The sequence below is a fragment of the Bombina bombina genome, chromosome 2 (assembly GCF_027579735.1).
Source record: "Bombina bombina isolate aBomBom1 chromosome 2, aBomBom1.pri, whole genome shotgun sequence".
Classification (NCBI taxonomy): Eukaryota; Metazoa; Chordata; class Amphibia; order Anura; family Bombinatoridae; genus Bombina; species Bombina bombina.
Window position 1 is genome coordinate 589,866,372 of NC_069500.1, and position 25,435 is coordinate 589,891,806.

Consider the following 25,435-nt stretch of genomic DNA (forward strand, 5'->3'; position numbering starts at 1 on the left):
ACTTTCAACTTGTAATATGCGCGATATCCGACACATGCAAAAAGCTGAAGTCGTGTGCAGTTAGCATGCCAACGTAATTGATAATTAGTGCTCCACACGTAATCTAGACCTAAGTACTCAACAAATCCTGTTTTGAATTTTGTTGTTAAACAAAAGGACACTTTTAAATATTCCTATAGGGGGCATTGTTTTATTCTACCCTACAGAATAGTGGTTTGACACTATTTAAAGGGACAGTTTACACCAGAAATGTTATTGTTTAAAATTATAGATAATCCCTTTATTACCCATTCCCCAGTTTTGCATACCCTACACAGTTATATTAATACACTTTTTACCTTTGTGATTACCTTGTATCTAAGCCTCTGCAGACTGCCCCCCTAGTCCAGTTCTTTTGACAGACTTGCAATTTAGCCAATCAATGCTGACTCCTAGGTAACTCCATGTGCTTGAGCACAATGTTATCTATATAGCACACTTGAACTAACGCCCTCTAGTTGTGGAAAAATGTCAACATACATTCAGATAAGAGGCTGCCTTTAAGGGCTAAAAAATTAGTTTTTGAGCCTACCTAGGTTTAGCTTTTAAAAAAAAAGAACCAAAAAAAAAGCAAAATTGATGATAAAAGTAAATTGGAAAGTTGTTTAAAATGACATGCCCTATCTGAATCATGAAAGTTTATTTTTGACTAGACTGTCTCTTTAATCATTTTTTTATATATATATATATATATATATATATATATATATATATATATATATATATATATATATATATATATATATATATATATATATATATATATATATATATATATATATATATATATATATAACAAAGTGTGAAATCCCTGATCCCAAAAACCAGTGGATCAATATACACTTAGAACAAAGGCATCACACTGCTGGAAAGTATTAGGTTAAAACATACCTTTTAAGGTAAAATCGCAAGAAGGACGTGAAATGCGCCAGAGAATGTAATTTCCGTATGTACTACGCTCCAGGTCACTGTCTTTTTCACTGAGACTGATCTGTTCTTTTACTATGTGAATTAAAAGGTATTAACCTAATACTTTCCAGCAGTGTGATGCCTTTGTTCTAAGTGTACATTGATTCACCCTTTGTTGTGTATTTATTGCTACCTGCCCGGTTCTGACTTGTCAGCATTTGAGCTCCAGGGTAGATACTGGAGAGATTCCCTCCCTCCATGCAGGGTTTCCAACTGTCGATCAGCACTAACTTTTGTCTTTGTTTTTTTTATGTGTGTATATATATATATATATATATATATATACACACAGTATATTTTTGCGGCATCCTGTTATTTACAAATTTAAAGTGAGAGTGCCCTTCTGTGGATATGTATTTATATATATATATATATACTCTTTCTTTCTTTGTTTGTATATATATATATATATATATATATATATGTGTATATATATATATATATATATAAAGAATGGGGATGCACTTTTAATATAACGTTTCAGGGTGTTACCCCTTTCATCAGACAATACAAAATAACAATGCACAACCTACTTACCCCCGTGCCTTTTAAACTAACCTAAGTGATACAGTTCCAGGTCATCACCTGTGATGCCACTCCTACTATCAGCAATCAACAGGTGAAGACCCCCACTGTGCTCCCAGTGTGTGTGACTACCTAATTTTATAAACACATAAACATATTATTAACTACAAGTGAACACCAAATACCCTATTTTACAGAAAGAACCACATGGTACAATATATGCATAGCAAACTCCAGATAAATCGAAAAAGGATAGAAAAAGCCCCAAGGTGAATGTGATATTAATACCTGATAAGCCAGTACGCTATTTATGGCCAGCGGATGGTTGCCATAGCAACCATACCAAACAACAATGGCCCCCAAACCAGGCTATGGCATAATGTGGCTAATCAGTAGTATATAAACACAGAGGAGCGCTCAACCCCCAGTCAAACAAGCCAAACACCCAGGGACCCATGAAGCACAATATAAGAACCAAATAAAATAAATAAAATACCCGTACATTATGTACCTACTCCACTGCACTTGTGGCCTGTTTTACTTTGGTAAAACAACGGATGACTTGAGGAAACAAATGGCCAACCACAGGTCTTCGATAGGTCATTCTGAAGGGAACATTGGACCAACCTGTGGAAAGACATTTTGTCCAAAAAGGACATACAGTGATCGATTTGAAATCCACCATCATCGACCATGTACCACCTTTATCCAGAGGTGGGTACAGAGGGAAAATTCTTCTTCAAAGAGAAGCTAAGTGGACCCACAATTGTTCATCTAGACTGGCATTGCTTTCTGTAAATAATTATTGCACTGCAACTGTGTTTTGGGGGCCGTTGTTGTTTGGTATGGTTGCTATGGCAACCATCCACTGGCCATAATTAGCGTACTGGCTTATCAGGTATTAATATCACATTCACCTTGGGGCTTTTTCTATCCTTTTTCGATCTATCTGGAGTTTTGCTATGCATATATTGTACCATGTGGTTCTTTCTGTAAAATAGGGTACTTGGTGTTCACTTTTAGTTAATATGTTTATGTGTTTATAAGATTAGGTAGTCACACACACTGGGAGCACAGTGAGGGTCTTCATCTGTTGATTGCTGATAGTAGGAGTGGCATCACAGGTGATAACCTGGAACTGTATCACTTAGGTTAGTTTAAAAGGCACAGGGGTAAGTAGGTTGTGCATTGTTATTTTGTATTGTCTGACGAAGGGGTAACACCCCGAAATGTTACATTAAAAGGTAACTTTGGAAATCCTGGTGAGTGCATCCCCATTATTTACTACTATCAATACTATGGAAGCACCCTGGGTGGATGAAGTGTTAACCGTGAGTGCTAGCCTGCCTGCTATCTGAATTACTTTGCTACAGCACCCGCAAAGTTTTAGGCCTTACAAAGTGACTTTTAAAATTTCCTTGTTTGAGCAGTACCTGTGACTACTGGCCTGACACACACTTGTTGCACATTGGGATTCCACAGTTTGGCACTACACTGAAAGAATACCATACTGCTGGTAACATGGAGGGCGACTCAACCAACAGTGACAACACCCTGGGCATGATTCCTGGGCATCTGTGTTTCAATTTACAGAGGAGGATGCTAAAGAGATGCTCTTTGATTCCCTTACTATTGGGTCTATGACTAATAACCCAACATATATGTATACACATCTATTGAAGTTGAAGAAAAGGGAGAAAGACCTGACTCTACATGGAACTTATTTGTCTGAATATTATAGGAAAAACTATGTACCAAGGGGATTCAATATAAAGAACATACCCACGTTTGGGCGGAACAATAAGGCATTCTGTGAACGCTGGTGTAGCATTTTGAACAAATGTTCACTTGATCTCATACTCCTGGTGGTACAGGAGGTGAGTCGACTACTGCAAGAAACCAGAGTCGAGATTAAGAAATATGAAGGCCAGAATCTACAGAAACTGCAACTTGATAATACAAAAAACTGGCTCAAGAAACTGAATGAACAGGTGAAAGCATACGAGAAAGAGCTTATTGACTTTAAGAACAATAAACTGGAGGTGGTCACAACTGACTACAGGGACCAAAGAGTGTACCTATGGCTGAACCCAAGACCGGAGCGATGCCGGGACCAGGGGGGTAGGCAAAAGAGATTCTACTATAGAAAACCCTAGAACCTACAAATAGTGGACAGTTAGGGATCTGCTTCAGAGGGAAAAAATGCCCCACAACCTAAAAACAATACAGTAACTGAGGCACAAGGGGTAGTTACACGTTCAAAAAATGGGGGAGGCCGAGACCCCCACCCCAGACATGGGGGGTACAAAGCAAAAACCGCCCAGACCCCCACAGTAATGAAGGACATCATCGTGATCAACCTCAGTTCTTACACGCTCTCAGATAGAGAAAATTAAATTTTGAATAAAGGTTTATCTTTCATCCCAACACAGAGGACAGATGATTTTGAACTTTATGTTGACCTACAGAAATTTCAGTGTAACATGAGACTGAGGAAATTCTTTCCAACAAAACAGGAAATGGATCAACCACTGAGGGCACCATCAAAATTTGACCCTGTCAGTAACAACGCCAGCATAAAAACCTTTGCAAGGCTTATGCAGTCTGAGATGGATGCTACCATCAGCAAAGTGAACACTACAACACATAATAACATCTGTAGCATTGAAAGACTTGTATTGAAGAAGTTGACTCAGCAAACCAACAGTGTGATCCGCCAGGCGGACAAGGGGGTTGCGATTGTCCTACAAAACTATGAGGACTGTGAAGAGGAAATTATGAAACAATTGAATGACACTGAAACTTACATAAAACTCAAAGCGGATCCTGTTAAGAGCTTAAAGGCAAGGATTGATACCTACCTACCTGGACAAAATGACATTGGATTACTTGATTACATCATTTCCTAGAACCCGGTACAGTATACCTTGCCAAAGGTTCACAAAAGTCTGATCTCAACTCCGGGTAGACCTATTGTGTCGGCGATAGGGTCAATTCTACAGCCCATTACAACATACCTTGACGGACTATTGCAGCCGGTGGTGAGGAATATGGAATCATTCCTTCTTGATTCACAGGCATTGCTGCAAAGTATCAAAGAATTACCACCCCTTGAGGAAGATGACTTGCTTGTCACACTTGATGTGACAAGCCCCTACACTGTTATGCCCCACCAGGAGGGACTACAAGCAGTAAACAGACAGCTTGGCAAATATCCATATATAGGACCCCCAGTGGAGATTGTAATTAATCTACTGGAATTCTGCCTCACTATGAACTACTTCCGTTTTGAACAACACTTTTATCTACAGAAAACGGGGACAGCGATGGGGTCCAATGTGGCCCCATCATACGCTAACTTGTATATGGCGGTATTTAAAACCAGTGATACAGAATTATTCAGTGATGAACGCATATTATTCTACAGATGTTACATCGATGACTTGGTGTTAATCTGGAGAGGCAACACAGCCACATTGGACGTATGGCTTCAGAGCCTGAACAATGCCAATCTTGCACTTAAATTCAAAATGGAGACAGATGACAGAATTATTCACTTTCTGGACCTGCAGCTATATAAGGATGGAATCCTTTTGAAGAGTACACTCTACAGAAAGGAGACAGATAGTAACTCCCTGCTCTCATTCATTAGTGGTCACCCACTATCGCTCAAGAGATCCCTGCCTAAATCACAATTTAAAAGGGTCCAAAGAAACAGCTTGGATGAGGAGAGAGCCCAACAGCAGATGGAGGAAATGTATAAAAGATTCCAGGAGAGAAGATATCCCTCTAGGATCCTTGACCAACAGTTGATGGAATTAGACACCCCCAAAACTCATGGACTACAGGAACAACTTACTTTTGTAATGACCTACACAAGTGATAAATCAAGTCTTAGAGATTCTTTTAATAAGCACTGGGACATCATGAAGAGTGATCCAGCACTGCCATTTAGAAATATGACACCACCACGCATGGGCTTTCGTTTACTGATCCCTCCAAGAAGATGAAGTACAAGCATAGATACTGGCTGACATGCACAACCACATACACTGTGTACCTACTCCACTGCATTTGTGGCCTGTTTTACATTGGTAAAACAACGGATGACTTGAGGACACAAATGGCCAACCACAGGTCTTCGATACGTGTTGCCATTCTGAAGGGAACATCGGACCAAACTGTGGCAAGACATTTTGTCCAAAAAGGACATACGGTGATCGATTTGAAATACATCATCGACCATGTACCACCTTTATCCAGAGGTGGGGACAGAGGGAAAATTATTCTACAAACAGAAGCTAAGTGGACTCACAGATTGGGCACTCTGGCCCCGAATTGCCTAAATGTTCATCTAGACTGTCATTGCTTTCTGTAAATAATTATTGCACTGCAACTATGTTTTTGTGATATGTGCATGTTATTTAGATCTATGACCTAGCCAGACCCTCATATATACATTGTTGCATTCTTTTAGTTTTCGTTTAGTATTATTGATTTATCTTTATCAGTTAGTATTTATTATGTTGTACTTGAAATGGTATTTGGTGATCTGAGTTGATATGACTTCCATGACTCACACTTAGTTGCTTAGGCTAGTATAGGCTGCACTAGTATGCCATGTAGTGCGTTACAGTGGATGGTATTTTTCATTGGATTCTGGGGACACTTCCTCCGGATTAGCCCCTTGCTATACTTTAGTATCATACTCTAGGGTCTTAATTGAGCATGTCATGATCACTTAGTCTAATGATTGGGTGTCTGATAGTAAGCCTATATAATTACCCTCTGTTCACATAGACTTTTATGCTGTTTGTATGTATTGCAGATCATGGCTCTGGGGCCATACCATGCACTGTGTAATCTAGCCCCTTGATTGGCTTACAATGACACACCTCCATGCTGGGCTATGTTCGGCTGCGCTGAGAATTCTGAGACTCTTGCAGCACAGCACTTGAGGTTGGAATTGCAGACCAGCCACACGACTTGTTTACTTACCAATGACCAGCTCTGTTACTATATACTATATATTCAATACTGCGACGTTATATTAAGCATTTGTTTTGTTTTACTGTTTGCTATTTGGTTCTCATATTGTGATGTATGTCTTGGATGCTTTGCTCCTGTACTGTTAGATTCGCTATTTGCATGTATTGCAGAACATGTCTTTGGGGCAATACCATGAACTATGTAATCTAGCCCCTTAATTGGCTCACAATGACACACCTCCATACCAGACATTTTTTGGCTGCATGGAGAATGCTGAGATTTTTGCAGCATAGCACTTGAGGTTGGAATTGCATACCAGCCATACGGCTTGTTTATCTTACAAGGACCAGCTCTGTTATTATACATCTGATGCTGCTACGGTATATTCATCATTTCTTTGTTTGGATCTACTGTATTGTATTTTATTTATTTTATTTGGTTCTCATATTGTGCTTCATGGGTCCCTGGGTGTTAGGCTTGTTTGACTGGGGGTTGGACGCTCCTCTGTGTTTATATATTGCTGATTAGCCACATTATGCCATACCCTGGTTTGGGGGCCATTGTTGTTTGGTATGGTTGCTATGGCAACCATCCACCGGCCATAATTAACATACTAGCTTATCAGGTATTAATATCAAATTCACGTTGGGGCTTTTACTATCCTTTTTCGATCTATCTGGAGTTTTGCAATGCATATATTGTACCATATGGTTCCTTCTGTAAAATAGGGTACTTGGTGTTCACTTTTAGTTAATACCTTTGTGTTTATAAGATTAAGTAGTCACACACACTGGAAGCACAGTGGAGGTCTTCACCTGTTGATTGCTGATAGTAGGAGTGGCATCACAGGTGATGACCTGGAACTGTATCACTTAGGTTAGTTTAAAAGGCACGGGGGTAAGTAGGTTGTGCATTGTTATTTTGTGTTGTCTGATGAAGGGGGTAACACCCCGAAACGTTACATTAAAAGGTAACTTGGGAAATCCTGGTGAGTGCATCCCCATTCTTTACTACTATCAATACCATGGAAGCACCCTGGGTGGATGAAATGTGAGCCGTGAGTGCTGGCCTGCCTGCTGTCTATATATATATATATATATATATATATATATATATATATACTCTTTCTCTTTTATATTTATATATATATATATACGCTCTTTCTCTTTTTCTCTTTCTTTTATATATTTATAGTATATATATATATATATATATATATATATATATATATACGTATATATATATATATATATATATATATGTATATATATATGTATATATATATATATATTGCCAGTATTATTTTTTTGTCAGCAAAGCAATGTGTTATGTAGATTAACAGGTTAATATTCACATACAGATGACTGATTTTTCCTTTTTTCCCTTTTCCTTACAGGTGTAGGAGAAAATCTTACAGATCCATCTGTTATTAAACCGGAAGACAAGCAGTAAGTTTAATCTTATTTTACAAGCTGCCACTCTGCAAATACCAAAGCCGATATAACTGTCCATCTGTCCTCGGCATGAGGACATCTCTACAGATTTGTGTATTTCTAATGAGTCTGCTTGTCTTAATCCAGAGACAATGAGACCTATCTATCGAAAGGGTTATTTCAGTTTGAGTAATTTGGAGTGACAATGTAGTCAACTATAATTTTAAAAGTAATTTTCTTTTTTGCCTTTTATCATTTCTTGTTCATTTTATTTTACAGTACCTTAAATATATGTTATATATGTGGGTGGTTCTGCTTTCATCATTTTAAAAATAATGGTGTTTTCTACTTGCTATTTAAATAAAATATTCTTCTGCATAATATCATTGCAAAGTATTAGTATAATATTTCTGTAAGTCACTGTAATACACAAGTGATATTTTTTTCTTTCTTTTAAACTTTTGTTAAAAGTTTAAATTTTTATCTTCTAAGTGGTATTTTTGTACATTTTTTCCCCTTGGGTTTTGGCTTTAGTGTTTGTTTACAAAAAAAAAAAACTTTATAAAGAAACATGCATCATTTTGCTTTTAGTTAACACTGAATAGTGTTATATGACCAAAATAAGGATATTTGTATTCCTAATGTATAAATAATGGAATCACATTCAAACCATTATGACCATATGCAAACAAACAAAATTCTATAATAATAATGTTAAACTTTGTTCTGGCAAAAGGCTTGTCATCTGCTTTTAATCAGAGGGGGCCAGTCTGATGGTTCTGGTAATATATATTGTGAATATATATCTTGACCAACTTATTCAATACTTAACAGGTGAGATCCCCTCTCCAGAGGTGGCATTAACAGAAGTAACCATGCCCCTTTTTCCTATATAACCCCTACCTGTGCTACTACCCTCAGAGCTAGGTCCCTCTCTAGGATCTTACCTGGTAAGTTACAGTGGAGGCCGGCTGGCTTTCTATCCCCATCGGACTGCTTATTGGTTCCCTGCTGACTGCAGTTATCCTTGGTAGTACCCCATACCTCCATTGAGGTGTATGTTAATCACAAACCTGATTCCTTGTTGTTTGGGGCTCAAGTTACTCAGCAGCAAGTGAATCACTTGTGGCAAAGGCTTTAAATGCTTCTTGTGGATGTTTTTTCATCTAAAGCTACTTCCTTTATTCCAGATGGATACCTTGGATCCTTCTTTTAAATCCCAGCATGTGCAGGAGCAGATTTTTGTCAACTGCTCACCTTCTATTCTGAAGCTATGCATGATATGTTACGTCTTAATGCCCATAGTATGGTTGCTGCTAATCTAACAAGACAGGCATTATGGCTGAGATTTTGGGAATACGATTCTTAACTCGACCTTCTGAATTTACCCTTTGATACAACTCTGCTTTTTGGGAAGATGCTTGACAATTTATTTGCTAAGAGGACTGGAGGTAAGAATACTTTCCTCCCTCAGATTACTAGACCGCGAAGGCCAGCCTCTGGCTATTTTAGGCAATGTGCTGAAGCTTGTGCTTCCCAAGACCCTCTATTTAAATAATCCTTTTACTTACAGCCTTGGAAGTCCCAGTCAGCAACCAGTGGCAGAGGTCATGATAAGTCTTCTTCTTCTTCTTGGCCACAGTAATATTGTTAGTACTCGGAATGCACTCAGAATGTTCCTGTGGGAGCTGGTTACTCATATTTCAGGGATGCTTGGGTACATGTTATTCCAGATTTATGGGCTGCGGACATTGTTACCATTGGTTATTTTTTTTAGAAATTTACAAAAAGCCTCCTCTCATTTTGCTCAATCTCAGGTTCCAAAGGATGGCAGGAAGTATTTCTCCAATATGTGTCACATGTTTTAAGCTCAGGTCATCCATAGAGTTTTTCCATTAAAGTAAACTGATTTTAGCCAAAGAAAAAAAAAAAAAGAAAAAGGAAATAGAGACTTGCGCCTTCATTATATAGTTATTGGGAAATTACTCCCAAATAATATTGCACTAATAATTATTCACAGAGACAGTATTTGTACTGATATATGAGTGTACTGTATACAATTACTTTATTAGCAAAATAGCAACACACCAGATAAAATAAGAATAAAAGATATGCTATGAAAATTGCTATGAAAAGTCCTAAATTGAAAATGAGTGAGTTTTTCACAGTTCCGATGGTGAATATGTCCATGCTTCTAAACTCTGAGAATGTTGCAGAACAAAGTCTGCTACTTTACTGATCGATGTGGCCAAAACATTCCCAACAAACCGCTGGCACCAGCAAAGTATTTCCTGGAGGGCAGAGTCTGAGAATGCATCAGTAGAGGGGTAACCCAGCTAATCCTAGCTACAGAGAAGCTGGAGAGCTTCCAGCGCACAACTCCAGTAAACTGAGCCTTGTATTGGATGCGATTACATTTTCGTGGGCGTTACTGTATGCCTTTTGTACATTGACATACAGCAGCATCCCATGAATGATCAATGATACCCGTCTGGGGCACAAGTGAATACCCAACTATTTTTTTCACCTTTTGGGCTCAAAATATTTCTCCTTCAGTAATTTTTGTTACTAGCAAGAAAATGGTAAAAAACATATCGAATTTGGGACGTTTTCACTACTTGGATGTCAGAAAAGAAATTGCCTTAAGCTGCAAGTATCAGCAATCTCTGCAATATCTGGAGTCAGATGGACTCAGAATCCCATTGTAGTCCAGTTTTTCGAGCCCTGGCACATATTTGTCCAAATGTCAAGATTCATTGTCCTGTGTGGGACTTACCTCTTGTATTAAATAATTTAATGATAAAATTATTTTTTCGATCGGTTCCAGAGTTTCTACCAAAAGTGGTTTCGGACTTCCATTCCTCTGAAGATATTACTACTATCTGTTTGTTTAACTTAAAACTGGTAGATGGGAAACCATTTTAGACCTTGTATGTGTCTTCATTATGTTGATAGGATTAAAGAATTCATAAGAACAGATAAACTGTTTGTGATTCCTCTCGTGAATAGGAAAGGTCAACCTCCAGCAAAGTCTACGCTTTCATCTTGTATTACACAATGTATCTAAAGTCTACAAGTTGAATTCTTTATCGGTTCCTCTTCAGTTCAAGGCACATGCAACAAGGGGAGTTTCTACATCCTGGCCATTTCAGAATGATGCAACTATTTATGTTATCTGTGAAGCAGTTGCATGGAAAACTCTGCACACATTTGTATAACATTATAAGTTGGATGTCTTACAATCATTTTCCACTAAATTTGGCAGCAAGATCCTGAGTTCTGTTGTTTCCTAAATAAATATATATATTTGTATTTACATTTGTATTTTTTCTTATTTTCTTATTCCCAATTGACCATATGATATACTGCTTGGAATTCTCTCACCTGGTAAGTATTAGATAGTTTGGCCAAGATAATTTTAAAAAAAATAAATACATCAATTTACATATCTTGGCCTATGCCCTAGACAATAATTACCAGGCTCCCACCCTTTATTGTCTCTGTGTACCTATGTTGTGCAGAATTAGGAATGAGGGTAGTAGCCCAGGTAAAAGGGTGTTGACAGATTCAAAGATTATTGGATAGAATGGCATCAGTAAGGGTAAGTTGGTAGGAGGAATCATACATCTGACATAGGATGCAAAACTCTTTGTGCCCCAAGCTGCCGCTCACTGTTTTTCAGCTCTGCATCAGAACTTCTCCTAGGCTGCTTCAAAGCTACCAGAGTGGCTCCTTCATTGATAGTGGTCTTCAAGGAATCCGAAAGCCTAAGAATCCACTAGTCTAAGGGCGGAGTGCTCCTCTTCTGGCAGGGTCCACATGCAACAAAACCAGGAAATCAACCTTGCAAAGATTGACATCTTCTTTAATAGATTCACAAACTCCTACAGTGGATCATCACATTTAGAATGGAACCAAACATGAACAGCAGTGTACGTTAGACTGGCAGCAGGGAACCAAAACAGTTGGAAACTACAGAACAAATACCGGGAGTACAAATCTTGTCTCATATATTTTCCTACTATAACCCAGGCACTATTGTTTTATGTTAGCAAGTGAAGAATAGCTGCTATATATGCTAGATGATATAGCATATATATATATATATATGCAACATGTCTTACAATGTCTAGATTGCCAGCTTTGTTGAGCCCAATATGTAGGTCAGTCGAGTAGAACCCTCAGAGACTGGACAAGAGAGCACCTTAGGGACATTACAAATTTCAACAGAGATTCAGCGGTAGCTAAACATTTTAAACTATTTCATTTTACAAACATACCCAGGTTAAAAATCAAGGTTATAGATATAGCCAGAACCCCTTATCGAGGGGGTGACATATGCAAGGTCCTTGATAGAAAAGAATTATTTTGGATCTATAAGCTGAAAACTCGGTCACCTTTGGGTATGAATTTAGAATGGGATATGAGATATTTTGTGGATTAGAATAAATTAGTGTTTTCAATATATAGATAGTTATACATATATTTTCATATTAGTATAATCCCCTATATTTCATTACTATATTTGTCCATGATATATATATTTTTCTATGACTTCCTTTTCTCATCCCATGAACAATTTTATATTAGAGTATATCAGAGTGCAATATGGTTAGTCTCTAAATCATTGTAATTTATTTATCATGATTTTTTACTGTTATCTGATGATTTAAATAGCACTGTGTTTAGACGCACATTGGCAGCTGTCTCTCTTCTTTTCCCTTTTTTTCTTAACTTGATATTGAATTGTCAAATCCTGTTGTTATATTTAGTTTTGTTAGATCATAAAATTGAAATCACTATCTGTTTAGTTATCAACTTTAAACATGGATACATATGTATGTTTTATATGTATGTGTATATTGTGGAATTGCAATGTAATATTACTTAGTTTTTATTATATAGTGCTCTACACCTTCACAAGTATATCAACTATGTTTTTATTGTTTTCTGATCTGTAGCACTCACTGAGGAAGCACACCTCTAAGTTTTGTATTGATGTGACACCTGTTCTTCAGTTTAATTGTCAAACAAAGTGTTCTGATTGGTGTGCTGTCCCTTTAAGTACTACAGCTGATCTTACTTGTATTTAGCTTCTATGATTAAGCGCAAGTGTGCGCAAAACATGTAAGTTTGCTGTTTCCCTCCTTGGTTTGTTGTGTCTTATTCATATACATTTTTGCTTTTTGTCTACCATATTTATTTTTATTGGAATAAACATTTTTGTCTCAGTAGGTCAGTAGCCACCTGTTTCTCCTTTATGCTAGATGATATAGTCATATTAAAGCTGCTGGTTTGGTTACCTATATGTGGATAACTTTAGTTTGACAATATAAGGAAATATTGAAATACATTATAGTCTGGCATTGTGGAGAAAATAAAATTTGAGGGTGGAGGACTTTTTGTTTTCCAGAAGCTTAGTCTTAGCCTTTACTGTGGCCCCTCTTTTTCTTAACATATATGCCAGTGAATAATTTTGCACAACTGGTGATTGAAAGTACTCTTACAAGTGGAGAGACATATCATATGTTTGCTGTCTGGCTTATGTGATCCATTGCTGGGAATAGCCTATACATACAATGAGACTACTTTCTGCAGTTATATACTTTGGGGAATAGTTCTTATTTGGATTAAAAGTCACACCTTGTGATTATTTGTTACCTTCTGAAGGAAAAAGAATCAGTAATGGTTACATTATTGGGGGACATAAGAAATTGAAATAGCTGTGTCAGCAATTTTACTTTTTCTTAAATATGGAATGCATCATTAAAGAAAGTTAATACATTGAACAAAAGAAAAAATGTACCTCAAGCTGTTCAGAATATCTAATTTGTAGTATTACTAATGCCACATGTTTGCTGGACATAAGTATTACTCAAATGGTATAAGATAAAGGGAATTGAGAATATTTTTACTCATAAGACTTTGTATTTCCCATCTATGATTAATATCTATTGATCAACATAAACCTGTTAGTTGAATTAAATTGTAGGGGACAACTGAGTTAAGGTTGATTCAAGTAAAAGACTACACACCTCCTAAGGTTTAAGGGATACGATTCAGAAAGAGTCTAGTGACCTATAAAGAGAACAGAAGACTACAATTATGATAGTGTGGTCTGCAAGAAATTTTGAATAGATCTGATTAAAGGGACAGTCTAGGCCAAAATAAACTTTCATGATTCAGATAGAGCATGTCATTTTAAACAATTTTCCAATTTACTTTTAGCACCAATGTTGCTTTGTTCGATTGGTATTCTTAGTTGAAAACTTAATCTAGGAGGTTCATATGCTAATTTCTTAGACTTTGAAGGCCACCTCTTTTCAGAATGCATTTGAACAGTTTTTCACCACTAGAGGGTGTTAGTTCACGTATTTCATATAGATAACACTGTGCTCGTGCACGTGAAGTTATCTGGGAGCAGGCAGTGATTGGCTAAACTGCAAGTCTGTCAAAAGAAGTGATATAAAGGGGCAGTTTGAAGAGACTTAGATACAAGATAATCACAGAGGTTAAAAGTATATTATTATAACTGTGTTGGTTATGCAAAACTGGGGAATGGGTTATAATAAAGGTATTATCTATCTTTTAAAACAATACAAATTCTGGTGTAGACTGTCCCTTTAAGTGTATAAGGTTTACCCATTTAGCTTTTCACCCTTACTAGAGGCAATATAAAATAATTGAATTATTAAGTTGGTCAATACCTTTCCGTAAGATAACTTAGAGAGGATGTAAGTGTCTAAATTTCTAAAAGCAAGTAAACAGATCCTACTATATAATCACATAAACACACACATAATAATAAAAAAGGGCGTAATTATCTCTGTGCATGCCCCCTCTGAAGAGGGGATCTCACCTGGTAAGTATTGTCTAGGTCAGTGTTTCCCAAACCCAGTCCTCAGGACCCTTATTCAGGCCAAATGTTTATTATAGCTTAACTAGAGCACAGGTGAAATAATCAGCTGATGGGTGAGCTGATTGTTTTACCTGTACTCTAGTTAAAATATAATAAATATCTGGCCTGAGTAAGGGTCCTGAGAACTGGGTTTGGGAAACACTGGTCTAGGTTATAGGCCAATATACATACATTTCTGTATATATGATTTAATTTCTATTTTTATGAGCCAGTCTCTAATGTCCTTGATTTTTTTCCTTTACTTTTTTTTCTATAGTACCTCAAATAAGAGGATGTGCTTGATGATTTTTGCCCAAAAGTGTATATATGTATTTACAAATATATACACATATAAATACATAAATACATATGTTTTTTTATATATATATATATATATATATATATATATATATATATATATATATATATGCATTGGTCCCCTTTGCAGTGAAAAGAATGAAAACATGTAAAAGCATATTTTTGCAATATTCATATTGCAATAAATTTAATATAGATATATATAGAACATATTCTTCTATGTAAAGAATATTGGAATGTGACATTCATATTTTCATGCCAGGTTAGCGCACTTGAGAATATGCGATCGGGTTTGGGCATTTGGGTGTTTTTTTTCTACTTTTCTTGTTCGGTTGACTACTATGGGGAACTACGTTAACACGGTCGTGATATTCTAACTTCGGCTTTTTGCGCGCATCAGGTTAGCGCGCGAGCGAAAACTTTTTACTTTCAATTTGTAATACGAGCATTAAGCAATGTGTGCAAAAAGTTTTCTTCTAATGGAGTTAGCGCAGAGTTAGGATACCCCCTTACCTTTCAATCTCCCTGATCCCTCCCAAACAGAGAGCTGTTTGGGAGGGATCAGGGAGGTTAAATGGGTAAGGGGGGATTCTACGATGCAACAAAAAATTAATTGTTTATATTGGCAGACTGTCTGCAAGTGTGTGTGTGTGGCAGACATTCTGCCAGCATTTACACTTGTAAATAAAATGTTCCCTGATGTTTTATGCGCAATCCAAAGTGTATAGTTATAGTTTAGATGGGGTGACCAGTGGGGAGCATACAGAGCTGTTTGGGAGGGATCAAGTAGGGATTCGGGGGTGGGAAGTGTGAGGTTGGAGAGTAATCTAAAGTTACAATTAACCTTACAAGCTACCTATTTAACCACTTCACTGAGTAGGGTGTTTTTTTTTCTTCTTGCTCCATTGTCTACTACTACTGGGGAACTATGTTAACACTTAAAATATATATACAGTTTTGACAGGTAAATAAAATAACCAAGGCTCTATTTCTGTTTAAATGGAGTGATATAGCAAAAATGCTTAAAATACTCCAGTAGTTTGAGTGGTTTTCTCTGAAAGTCTCGGTAGTGAAGAGGTTAAATGTCTAAATTATACTAATATCTTGTGATATTCTGAAACCAGACGTGGACTTCTTGCTCAGTGTGCTTAGAGGAATATGGCTACACCTCACTGACAAGGTCCTATGAAGGCCGAAACGATCGTCTGGGGTTGCTGTGTTCCTTGTTCAGAGAAGAATTGCCTGGTATTTTGGCACTGGACTGACTGTAATAGGCGGGATCAGACTGATATACTACAGGAAAGTTCTACACTGTGAAAAGCATTACTGGGCTAAAAGAAGCTGCAGCTGCACCCAGGTGCTAAATCGCCATAGAACAGGCTAACAATAGTATTGAGCCAGTTGTTCGTTCCTGTGAGTGTGCTTCTCTCTTTGTGTGTGTATATATATAATTCCTGTGGAGTTGGGTAACACATAAAAACATGTGTAAAGGGCACTTTTGAGTGCTTTATGTTGACACCCATTTTTGCAGGCTTTTTGCAGACATTTACATAATTTATTTATGCATTGTTTTACAATATATAAAACCATGTTCACAGCTGGTATTGGTCGGGCAAGCACATAAAAATTGTGTTTTGTGCACATTTTTACACACATGATGAATAACTTACTACACAATATCTATCACACATTAATGAGATATAGTAAATGAGGGACAGAGAGAGAGAAAGGGGTAGATTTAACATGCAGTGGATGCTACTTTCTACACCCAAAGTTTCTGTCTTGCCGTAAACGTATGTTAAGAAACAGCGGTCGTAAGACTGCTGCTCCTTAACTTGTCGTGGCCGACTGCAATCATCCTGATCCCATACGATCGGGGTGCTTGACACCCCCTGCTAGCAGCTGTTTGGCTGTGAATGTACAGCGGGCGGCATTGCACAAGCATTTCACAAGAAATGCTTGTGCAATGTTAAATGCCGACAGCGTATGCTGTCTGCGTTTCGCAAAGTTGGGCGGACATGATTCGCTACAGCGAATCATGTCTGCCCGGCACTTGTTAAATCTACACCAAAGGGAGAAAGAAGGGGAAAGATATTCATTACATTGTGCCCAACCGTAAAAACTGCACCAAGAGGGCTAGATTACAAGTGGAGCGCTAAATTATTGCCTTGGGAACTAGCCAATAAACCCTTATCAAGGCCCTCCTGAAGGAGCTGTAAAATCTGTGAGATTCTCACTGAATGCCAGGAGCAACCCCAGATCTGCCTACCAGGTTCTGCATGGCTACGCAGGAGCTATGAGGAATTCTGAAACATTCTCCTGCTTGATCCGTGCAATTACCTGCGGAAGAAGAACTATCGGAGGAAACGGATAAAGTATCTCATTACGCCAAGGAGCCGCTAAGGCATTGGTCAAATCCACCTGTGGGTCTCAAGATCGCAATCCATACCTTGGCAGCTTGCAGTTTAGGCAAGATACCATGAGATCTCTCTCCAAAGCTCCCAAACAGTCCACAAGCTGATTGAAGACCTCTAGATTGAGAAACAATTACCCAGAGTGAAAATCCTGATGGCTTAAATAATCTCGCTCCTTATTCTTTTCTCCTGGGATGTGAATGACTGAGATCAGGCATTGATGATCCTCTGTCCATGTCAGGATGTGGGACAACTCCTTTATCACTAAGGAGCTGTGTGTTCCTCCCTGATGGTTTATGTATGCCACAGTTGTAATGTTGTCCAATTGAAATCAAATAAATGGGAGGCAGAGTCCAGACAGAAATTCTCAAAGGTCACTTCTCCATCTGAGCTAGACAGTGATTTGTCCAAATCAGATTCCTGAGACTGCCTGACAAACGAAGGACCAGCATAACTACTACCTTTAGAACCTGAAGAACAATGGTTAAGCTTGCGCTTATGCTTACTTGCAGGCGGCATAGCTTCAAGTGCCCCAGAAATTGCATATTGTAATTGGGATTTTAAATCTGGGGTAAATTCAATTATGCCACCCTGAGTAATGAACACAGGTGGACACCCCAGAGTAGTATGTGCAGTGGAACCCTGAGAATGAGACTGTAGGACATTACTAAGATAAGAGCTGCAAAGCTGCGCTGGCAGGCATACTGGATACTGAGCTGCAAGGTGAAACAGGGAGGCAGAGAGCGTGCCTAAGCTGTCCTGTGGTGGGAAATAACTGTTAACTCTTTCCTCACCCAGAAGAGAAACAGTGTGCTGCTTCTCCTCTGAATCAGACTCACTGCCACTTCCTTCCTGCACCAGAGTAGCGAACACATGACCAGAGCCTGAGGTACTCGAGCCGGGATGACTTAAAGGGCCAAAACCAGAGTCACCCAAAGTGTACAAAAACAGCACACATCCACATAAATAAACAAGTAATTTGCCCCAGAGAATATCCTATGCTCAGATAGGCCAATGGTTACACTTGGTTAAGATATGCACACAGTGCTCGATTTACATCTCAGGTGCCTGTAGGCACAAAAACCTGAAGCGCCCCCAACCCCCCCCAAAAAAAGCACAATAATTAACCAGCCATTACAAGTGGATCTCTGGCTAATTTTCTAAAGGCTTAATGCTTCCTAGCAATGCAAACGCAAGCTTGCGTTTGCATTGCAATTAACTTGTAATACCTATGCACATTAAAGTGTGCTAGTATTACAAAGGGGAGCACTAATATCGCTTGTTCGCAAGTGATATTTAGCGCTCCACTTATAATCTGGCCCATAATATTTGTGATCTTCAGGAAAAAGTACTGTAAAGTTCTGCTTGATTGCTCGAGATGCTGGAACCATGACTTAAGTACATGATTTTTAATCATTAGTACTTTTTGAAAAACATATTTTAATAAAAATATGATTGTCCATGTAATACAAATGTAAATCACACACGCATATAATAACATATTACATTATGTGTTTCCATTTGTCAACCACATCATTATTTTCATAGAATTATATTATGAAATCTTTAGAATTCATTTTTGAAATAAAATAATGGGAATAACTTTCTTAAGATGAAACTCTGTAGTAGTCTGAGTTAACCTTGGTTGTCAAAAGCGGTAACAGACACAAAAGCACAAAACTAGATTTATTATCTTACAACAAACATCCCTAGGGTTACCCATTGCCCTCCATATAAATACTGGACAACCTGTGTGTGACTGGACACAGATTGTAGTTGGGTCACATAATAACCCCCCAGAAGCTCGCTCTTAGAGTCCCATTTTTCAAGCTCCGAATGGAGCTTGTGGGCCCATGTTTCTGGCGAGTCTTCAGGCTCGCCAGAAACAGCAGTTATGAAGCAGCTCTGATGAGGCGGACAGGAATCGCCATAATTCAACCCGATCGAGTGCGATCGGGTTGATCGACACCTCCCTGCTGGCGGCCCATTGGCCATGCGTCTGCAGGGGGCGGCGTTGCACCAGCAACTCTTGTGAGCTGCTGGTGCAATGCTGAATACAGAGAGCGTATTGCTCTCCACACTCAGCGATGTCTGTCGGACCTAATCTGCACTGTAGGATCAGGTCCGACAGACATTTGATAATTCTGCATCTTAGGCTACACTATTGACTCAGCTATGCATATTTCAACAACAGAACAGTAATTTTATCCCCTTGGATGCTAGAAACCTACAAATCAATGAATTTACCTATTCAGCTGCCAGTAACAAATGTACACAGCAGTGATGTGCAGTCACTAGAGGCAGGTGAGGCAGTGCTTCACCTCTCATATGGGCAAAAATATATTTTTTTTTATTGGCTTTAAAAAAAAAATATTTTCCCCCAGCATTTTTTTTTCTCACAGCTATATGTTGTGCAATGAAGAGGCACAATCAGGTCTGCCCACCATTACACAACATGCTGCGCCATCTACTGGATGCAAGTGGTTAAGATCATTGCATGGCTCATTAACTGCTTATTTGAGGCAGTCCTATTTGGGCTGAACCAATCCAGTGAGAGGCATTAGTAAGTGGAACATAGGGTTGGGGCTGGATGTTAAATCATATAAAACAAAACAAAAACGCAAAAAACCAACTTTCATATATTTTGTTGCTGTCCTGTGAACCTGCTAGCTTTGCTAAAGTGAAAAAGAGAGTTCTGTTCTTCCCCTCTAAGTGCAGTGGAATGTGCCACTGTCACTTCCTGAATCCTTACAGAGCAGGAGAGAGGCACAGAGAGCAGTGTTTCACCCACATCTTATTAAAGTAAGATTTTACTGAAAGATTCTGTTAGTTAAAATGATAATTTAATGAATGTGGTTTAGTGTTTGTTTACTCTTTTATAGCAGGGTCGTTTTTGTATTTTGTTTACTCAAACTTTACACCCACTAACTTAGCAGCTTGCCTCTGTACTTCACACTAAATTATAGACTAATTTTCTGAACTCTCTGTAGCTCTGCTGTTTTATTACTTTAAAATGCAGTGGTCCCCCCCCTTGTGTGTGTGTGTGTGTGTGTGTGTGTGTGTGTCTCTCTCTCTCTATCTATCCATCTCTCTCCTTATGTGTTGTTCTCCCCCATGGTCTCTTTCTCTCTCTGTCTCTCTTCCTCCCCCTCTGATTCTCATCCCTTATGTAATGAAAGAATCTATAAGCATAATTTGCAGCATTAAAGTAAAATGTATGTTTTAAACATATTTTAATGGGCATGGATTTCTAGATCTCATAATCAGAGCAAACATTGTGTTATCTGGCAAGAGTTTCTGTTACAATCCTTTTAGACTAAAATCAGATGTTTACTAAGTTGACCAGTTTTCCAAGACACCATTTAAAGGGACATGAAACCCATATGAAACCCATATGCAAATTTAAATAACTTTCCACTTTACATCTAATATCTAATTTTCTTTATTCTTTTGATGTCCTTTGTTGAAAATCATATCTAAATATGCTCAGTAGCTGCTGATTGGTGGCTGCACATAGATACCTCATGTGATTGGCTCACCCATGTGCATTGCTATTTCTTCAACAAAGGATATCTAAAGAATGAAGGCGTATCCTAGCCACTGCCTCACCATCCTCTGACATCACTGCACGTCACTGGTACACAGTAGTGATTGGTGCACACAAGAGGAGTGAGAATAGGTGTAACACATGAACAATACAGGGAGTGCAGAATTATTAGGCAAGTTGAATTTTTGAGGATTAATTTTATTATTGAACAACAACCATGTTCTCAATGAACCCAAAAAACTCATTAATATCAAAGCTGAATATTTTTGGAAGTAGTTTTTAGTTTGTTTTTAGTTATAGCTATTTTAGGGGGATATCTGTGTGTGCAGGTGACTATTACTGTGCATAATTATTAGGCAACTTAACAAAAAACAAATATATACCCATTTCAATTATTTATTTTTACCAGTGAAACCAATATAACATCTCAACATTCACAAATATACATTTCTGACATTCAAAAACAAAACAAAAACAAATCAGTGACCAATATAGCCACCTTTCTTTGCAAGTACACTCAAAAGCCTGCCATCCATGGATTCTGTCAGTGTTTTGATCTGTTCACCATCATCATTGCGTGCAGCAGCAACCACAGCCTCCCAGACACTGTTCAGAGAGGTGTACTGTTTTCCCTCCTTGTAAATCTCACATTTGATGATGGACCACAGGTTCTCAATGGGGTTCAGATCAGGTGAACAAGGAGGCCATGTCATTAGATTTTCTTCTTTTATACCCTTTCTTGCCAGCCACGCTGTGGAGTACTTGGACGCGTGTGATGGAGCATTGTCCTGCATGAAAATCATGTTTTTCTTGAAGGATGCAGACTTCTTCCTGTACCACTGCTTGAAGAAGGTGTCTTCCAGAAACTGGCAGTAGGACTGGGAGTTGAGCTTGACTCCATCCTCAACCCGAAAAGGCCCCACAAGCTCATCTTTGATGATACCAGCCCAAACCAGTACTCCACCTCCACCTTGCTGGCGTCTGAGTCGGACTGGAGCTCTCTGCCCTTTACCAATCCAGCCACGGGCCCATCCATCTGGCCCATCAAGACTCACTCTCATTTCATCAGTCCATAAAACCTTAGAAAAATCAGTCTTGAGATATTTCTTGGCCCAGTCTTGACGTTTCAGCTTGTGTGTCTTGTTCAGTGGTGGTCGTCTTTCAGCCTTTCTTACCTTGGCCATGTTTCTGAGTATTGCACACCTTGTGCTTTTGGGCACTCCAGTGATGTTGCAGCTCTGAAATATGGCCAAACTGGTGGCAAGTGGCATCTTGGCAGCTGCACGCTTGACTTTTCTCAGTTCATTGGCAGTTATTTTGAGCCTTGGTTTTTCCACACGCTTCTTGCGACCCTGTTGACTATTTTGAATGAAACGCTTTATTGTTCGATGATCACGCTTCGAAGGTTTGCAATTTTAAGAGTGCTGCATCCCTCTGCAAGATATCTCACTATTTTTTTACTTTTCTGAGCCTGTCAAGTCCTTCTTTTGACCCATTTTGCCAAAGGAAAGGAAGTTGCCTAATTATTATGCACATGACCTAATATGCTTAATTGGTAGTAGGCTTTTGAGCCTATACAGCTTGGAGTAAGACAACATGCATAAAGAGGATGATGTGGTCAAAATACTCATTTGCCTAATAATTCTGCACTCCCTGTACATATACACATATAACACAGTGGTTTATCATGCAATTATTCTTGATGGAAAAAAATAGACAGCAAATATGAGTCATGAGAACTTCCAGGGACTGATTTATTAACCTTTGTTATATGCATTAAATGATCACAAACCATTTTCACATTGAAAAATAATGCAGGTGTTCTCTCTAGGAACGGTGTATGCCTTTGTTCCTGTTTCCTAAAAAAGCTCTATATTTTATAGTTCTCAAAATGTAACTTAAACAGCTGCAATTAGTTATTGATATAGTTTACTCATTTTACACTTGTTACTAATGTGGTATATTAGAATTGGTGTTTCTTAACACAACACAATGGTATATTAAACATATTTGTAAAAACACTATAAAATACCTAGCATAAAATGTAGTTGCATTCGCAAGTTGTACAAGGAACAATAGTGAACTGAAGAGAATCCGGCTAACCATCCGATAATGAAACCAACTTGGAAGATAAGTATAATTGCAAAAAGGCTTTATTTCGAAAGGTACACTAAGTGCTAAAATCAAGTGGACATACAGAAAATAAGCACCAAACGGAGCAAGTCTGAATGGTTACAGTACAGTAACAAACAGGACAAGGAACAAGGAACAAAATAGTAATTAACAATACAGTGCCAAATTTAAATGTTCTCATGTCACTAGAACAGTTTAGGATTAAATCTACAAGAAGAGATCTGGTATAATATGCAGTTGTGGTAGCTTGAGTGCTGGTAAAATATTCTTATAGACAATTATGCAAACTCAGCTAGATCATTAAATGGGATTTATGTGCTATTATTACATTTTACACTGTTTTTGTAGGTCACGAGGCATGGTATTTGGACCAGCAAATTTGGGAGAAGATGCATTCACAAACTTTATTTCAAAGCACAGATGCAACTCCTGTTGTAGAAAACTTAACCTTCCTGGTATGTATTAAATCATATTGCTATTTATTGTTGGGAAATATGCTGCCTAAGTATTAGTCCAGTGGTGACTTCCTGCTTGCAACATTAAAAAGAATGTGGAAATTTAGGAATTAACTTACTTAAGAGTTGTTTAGGGAAGGTATTAAACAGCACTGACACATCATGATTTGACTGCATTTTATTGATGCTGGTGCTATTAAATACAAAGGTATAGTAATATCTTCTTTGTCCTGTAAATCAAGTTAATGTCAAGGCATAATATTAGATGAAAACTGTCCATAAATTTGTATTCCATTGGCTTCTAATATATCAAAGAGAAGCCCGTGGAACTTATTTATCCATGTCTGATATATTTTTTAAGCCTTGCTTTTTTCTATTTAGTTAAAATCATATGGATCCTATTTTCCAGTTATCTCTGGCAAGCCAGCATCATGCTGACCATCCTTTTCAATATAAATGCTTGTATTTCTCAAGGGCACTTATATTTTGAGAGTTGTAATTGGAGATCACATTTGAAGTATATATATATATATATATAAAAAAAATCTATATTTTTGTTATGCTTAATCTTTTAGTTTGTACGTTTCTAAGTGGAGCTGCCTGGAGATACTCATTAAATGTTACTTATTTCTTATGAATGGTACAAAGAGATATCAAACACTTCATTCACTAATAAAGCACATATTCATATATAGAAGGCAAACTGGTGCATTACACAAACTAATAAAATAACATTTTTAATACCAAGTTCAATTCAATTGCAATTCAGCAGTTATATTTAAGCCAGCACAAAGTAACCTTTAAAAGTGTTAAAATCTCCCTATGTGTGTTACTATAAAGTAATAATGATATGATAAATGTAAATACTGTGGGATCTAGTTATTAAACCCCTTGATTGTTTCATACCCTCCGATTCTGCACCATGACTGCATAAACACTCACCTCTCCACCACCAAATATCACAGCTACATTACCAATCCCATATTACATAATTCCCCTTCCAGCTTTCACTCAACTAATTAAACAAAAATTAAATCCCCACTGATTGGTCTTGTTTCCCACATTAACTACGAGCATTTTAAGCCCATTGTTGGGACTACTCATTTCTTCCTACCACTCTGGTTAATGCCCTTTTTGGTTCTGTCCCTACTTAGCCACCCTGCATAATAAACCACTACCCTCCCCAAGATACCCCATAAAAGGTCACCAGGCAACAGAGCTCAACTCCAAACCCTCCAAAGAGACTACTCAAAGTACCCTCCTTAGTTTACAATTTCTGTTTGTTATTTTCCTCCCACTAAGTGTAATCTGCTCTACCTGTCAGCTTTAGTTCTTTATCAGCCTTTCAGAGTTTATCTTACCTGTTAGTTTCTGCGCAAATAAAAAAAAAAGCAGTTTATGACTATTATAAGTAACATTTTCTGCAGCTCCAAGGGTCTGTGTATGTCAGCTTTACCTGTAGCTAGTTGGGGCCCCTACATAAAGGGCCCAATACCCAATTCTTATTCTACTAGAACTATGTTTACGTCCTGAGTCATATATATTAACATCTGGTCTTCACTGCATACATTTGTTACATTTTACACATTAAGGGCTAGATTACAAGTGGAGCTATATTTAATGCTCCCGCTCGAGTGTTAACTGTGCTAGAAGTAAGCTTTTTGCATGCTTCGGGTTGCGCTCATATTACAAGTTAAAAGTAAACTGTTTTCGCT

General features: G+C 37.9%; 1 protein-coding gene across 1 annotated transcript in view; it reads left to right on the forward strand.

Annotated features, from left to right (window-relative positions):
• The window catches only part of TRPM6 (transient receptor potential cation channel subfamily M member 6), a 327,340-nt gene that overhangs the window by 276,477 nt on the left and 25,428 nt on the right, over window positions 1-25,435 (forward strand). Inside the window, exons 37-38 of the mRNA XM_053699972.1 lie at window positions 7,919-7,970; window positions 23,614-23,720. Coding sequence (XP_053555947.1) covers window positions 7,919-7,970; window positions 23,614-23,720 — 159 coding nt within the window. The remainder of the gene's footprint in view (window positions 1-7,918; window positions 7,971-23,613; window positions 23,721-25,435) is intronic.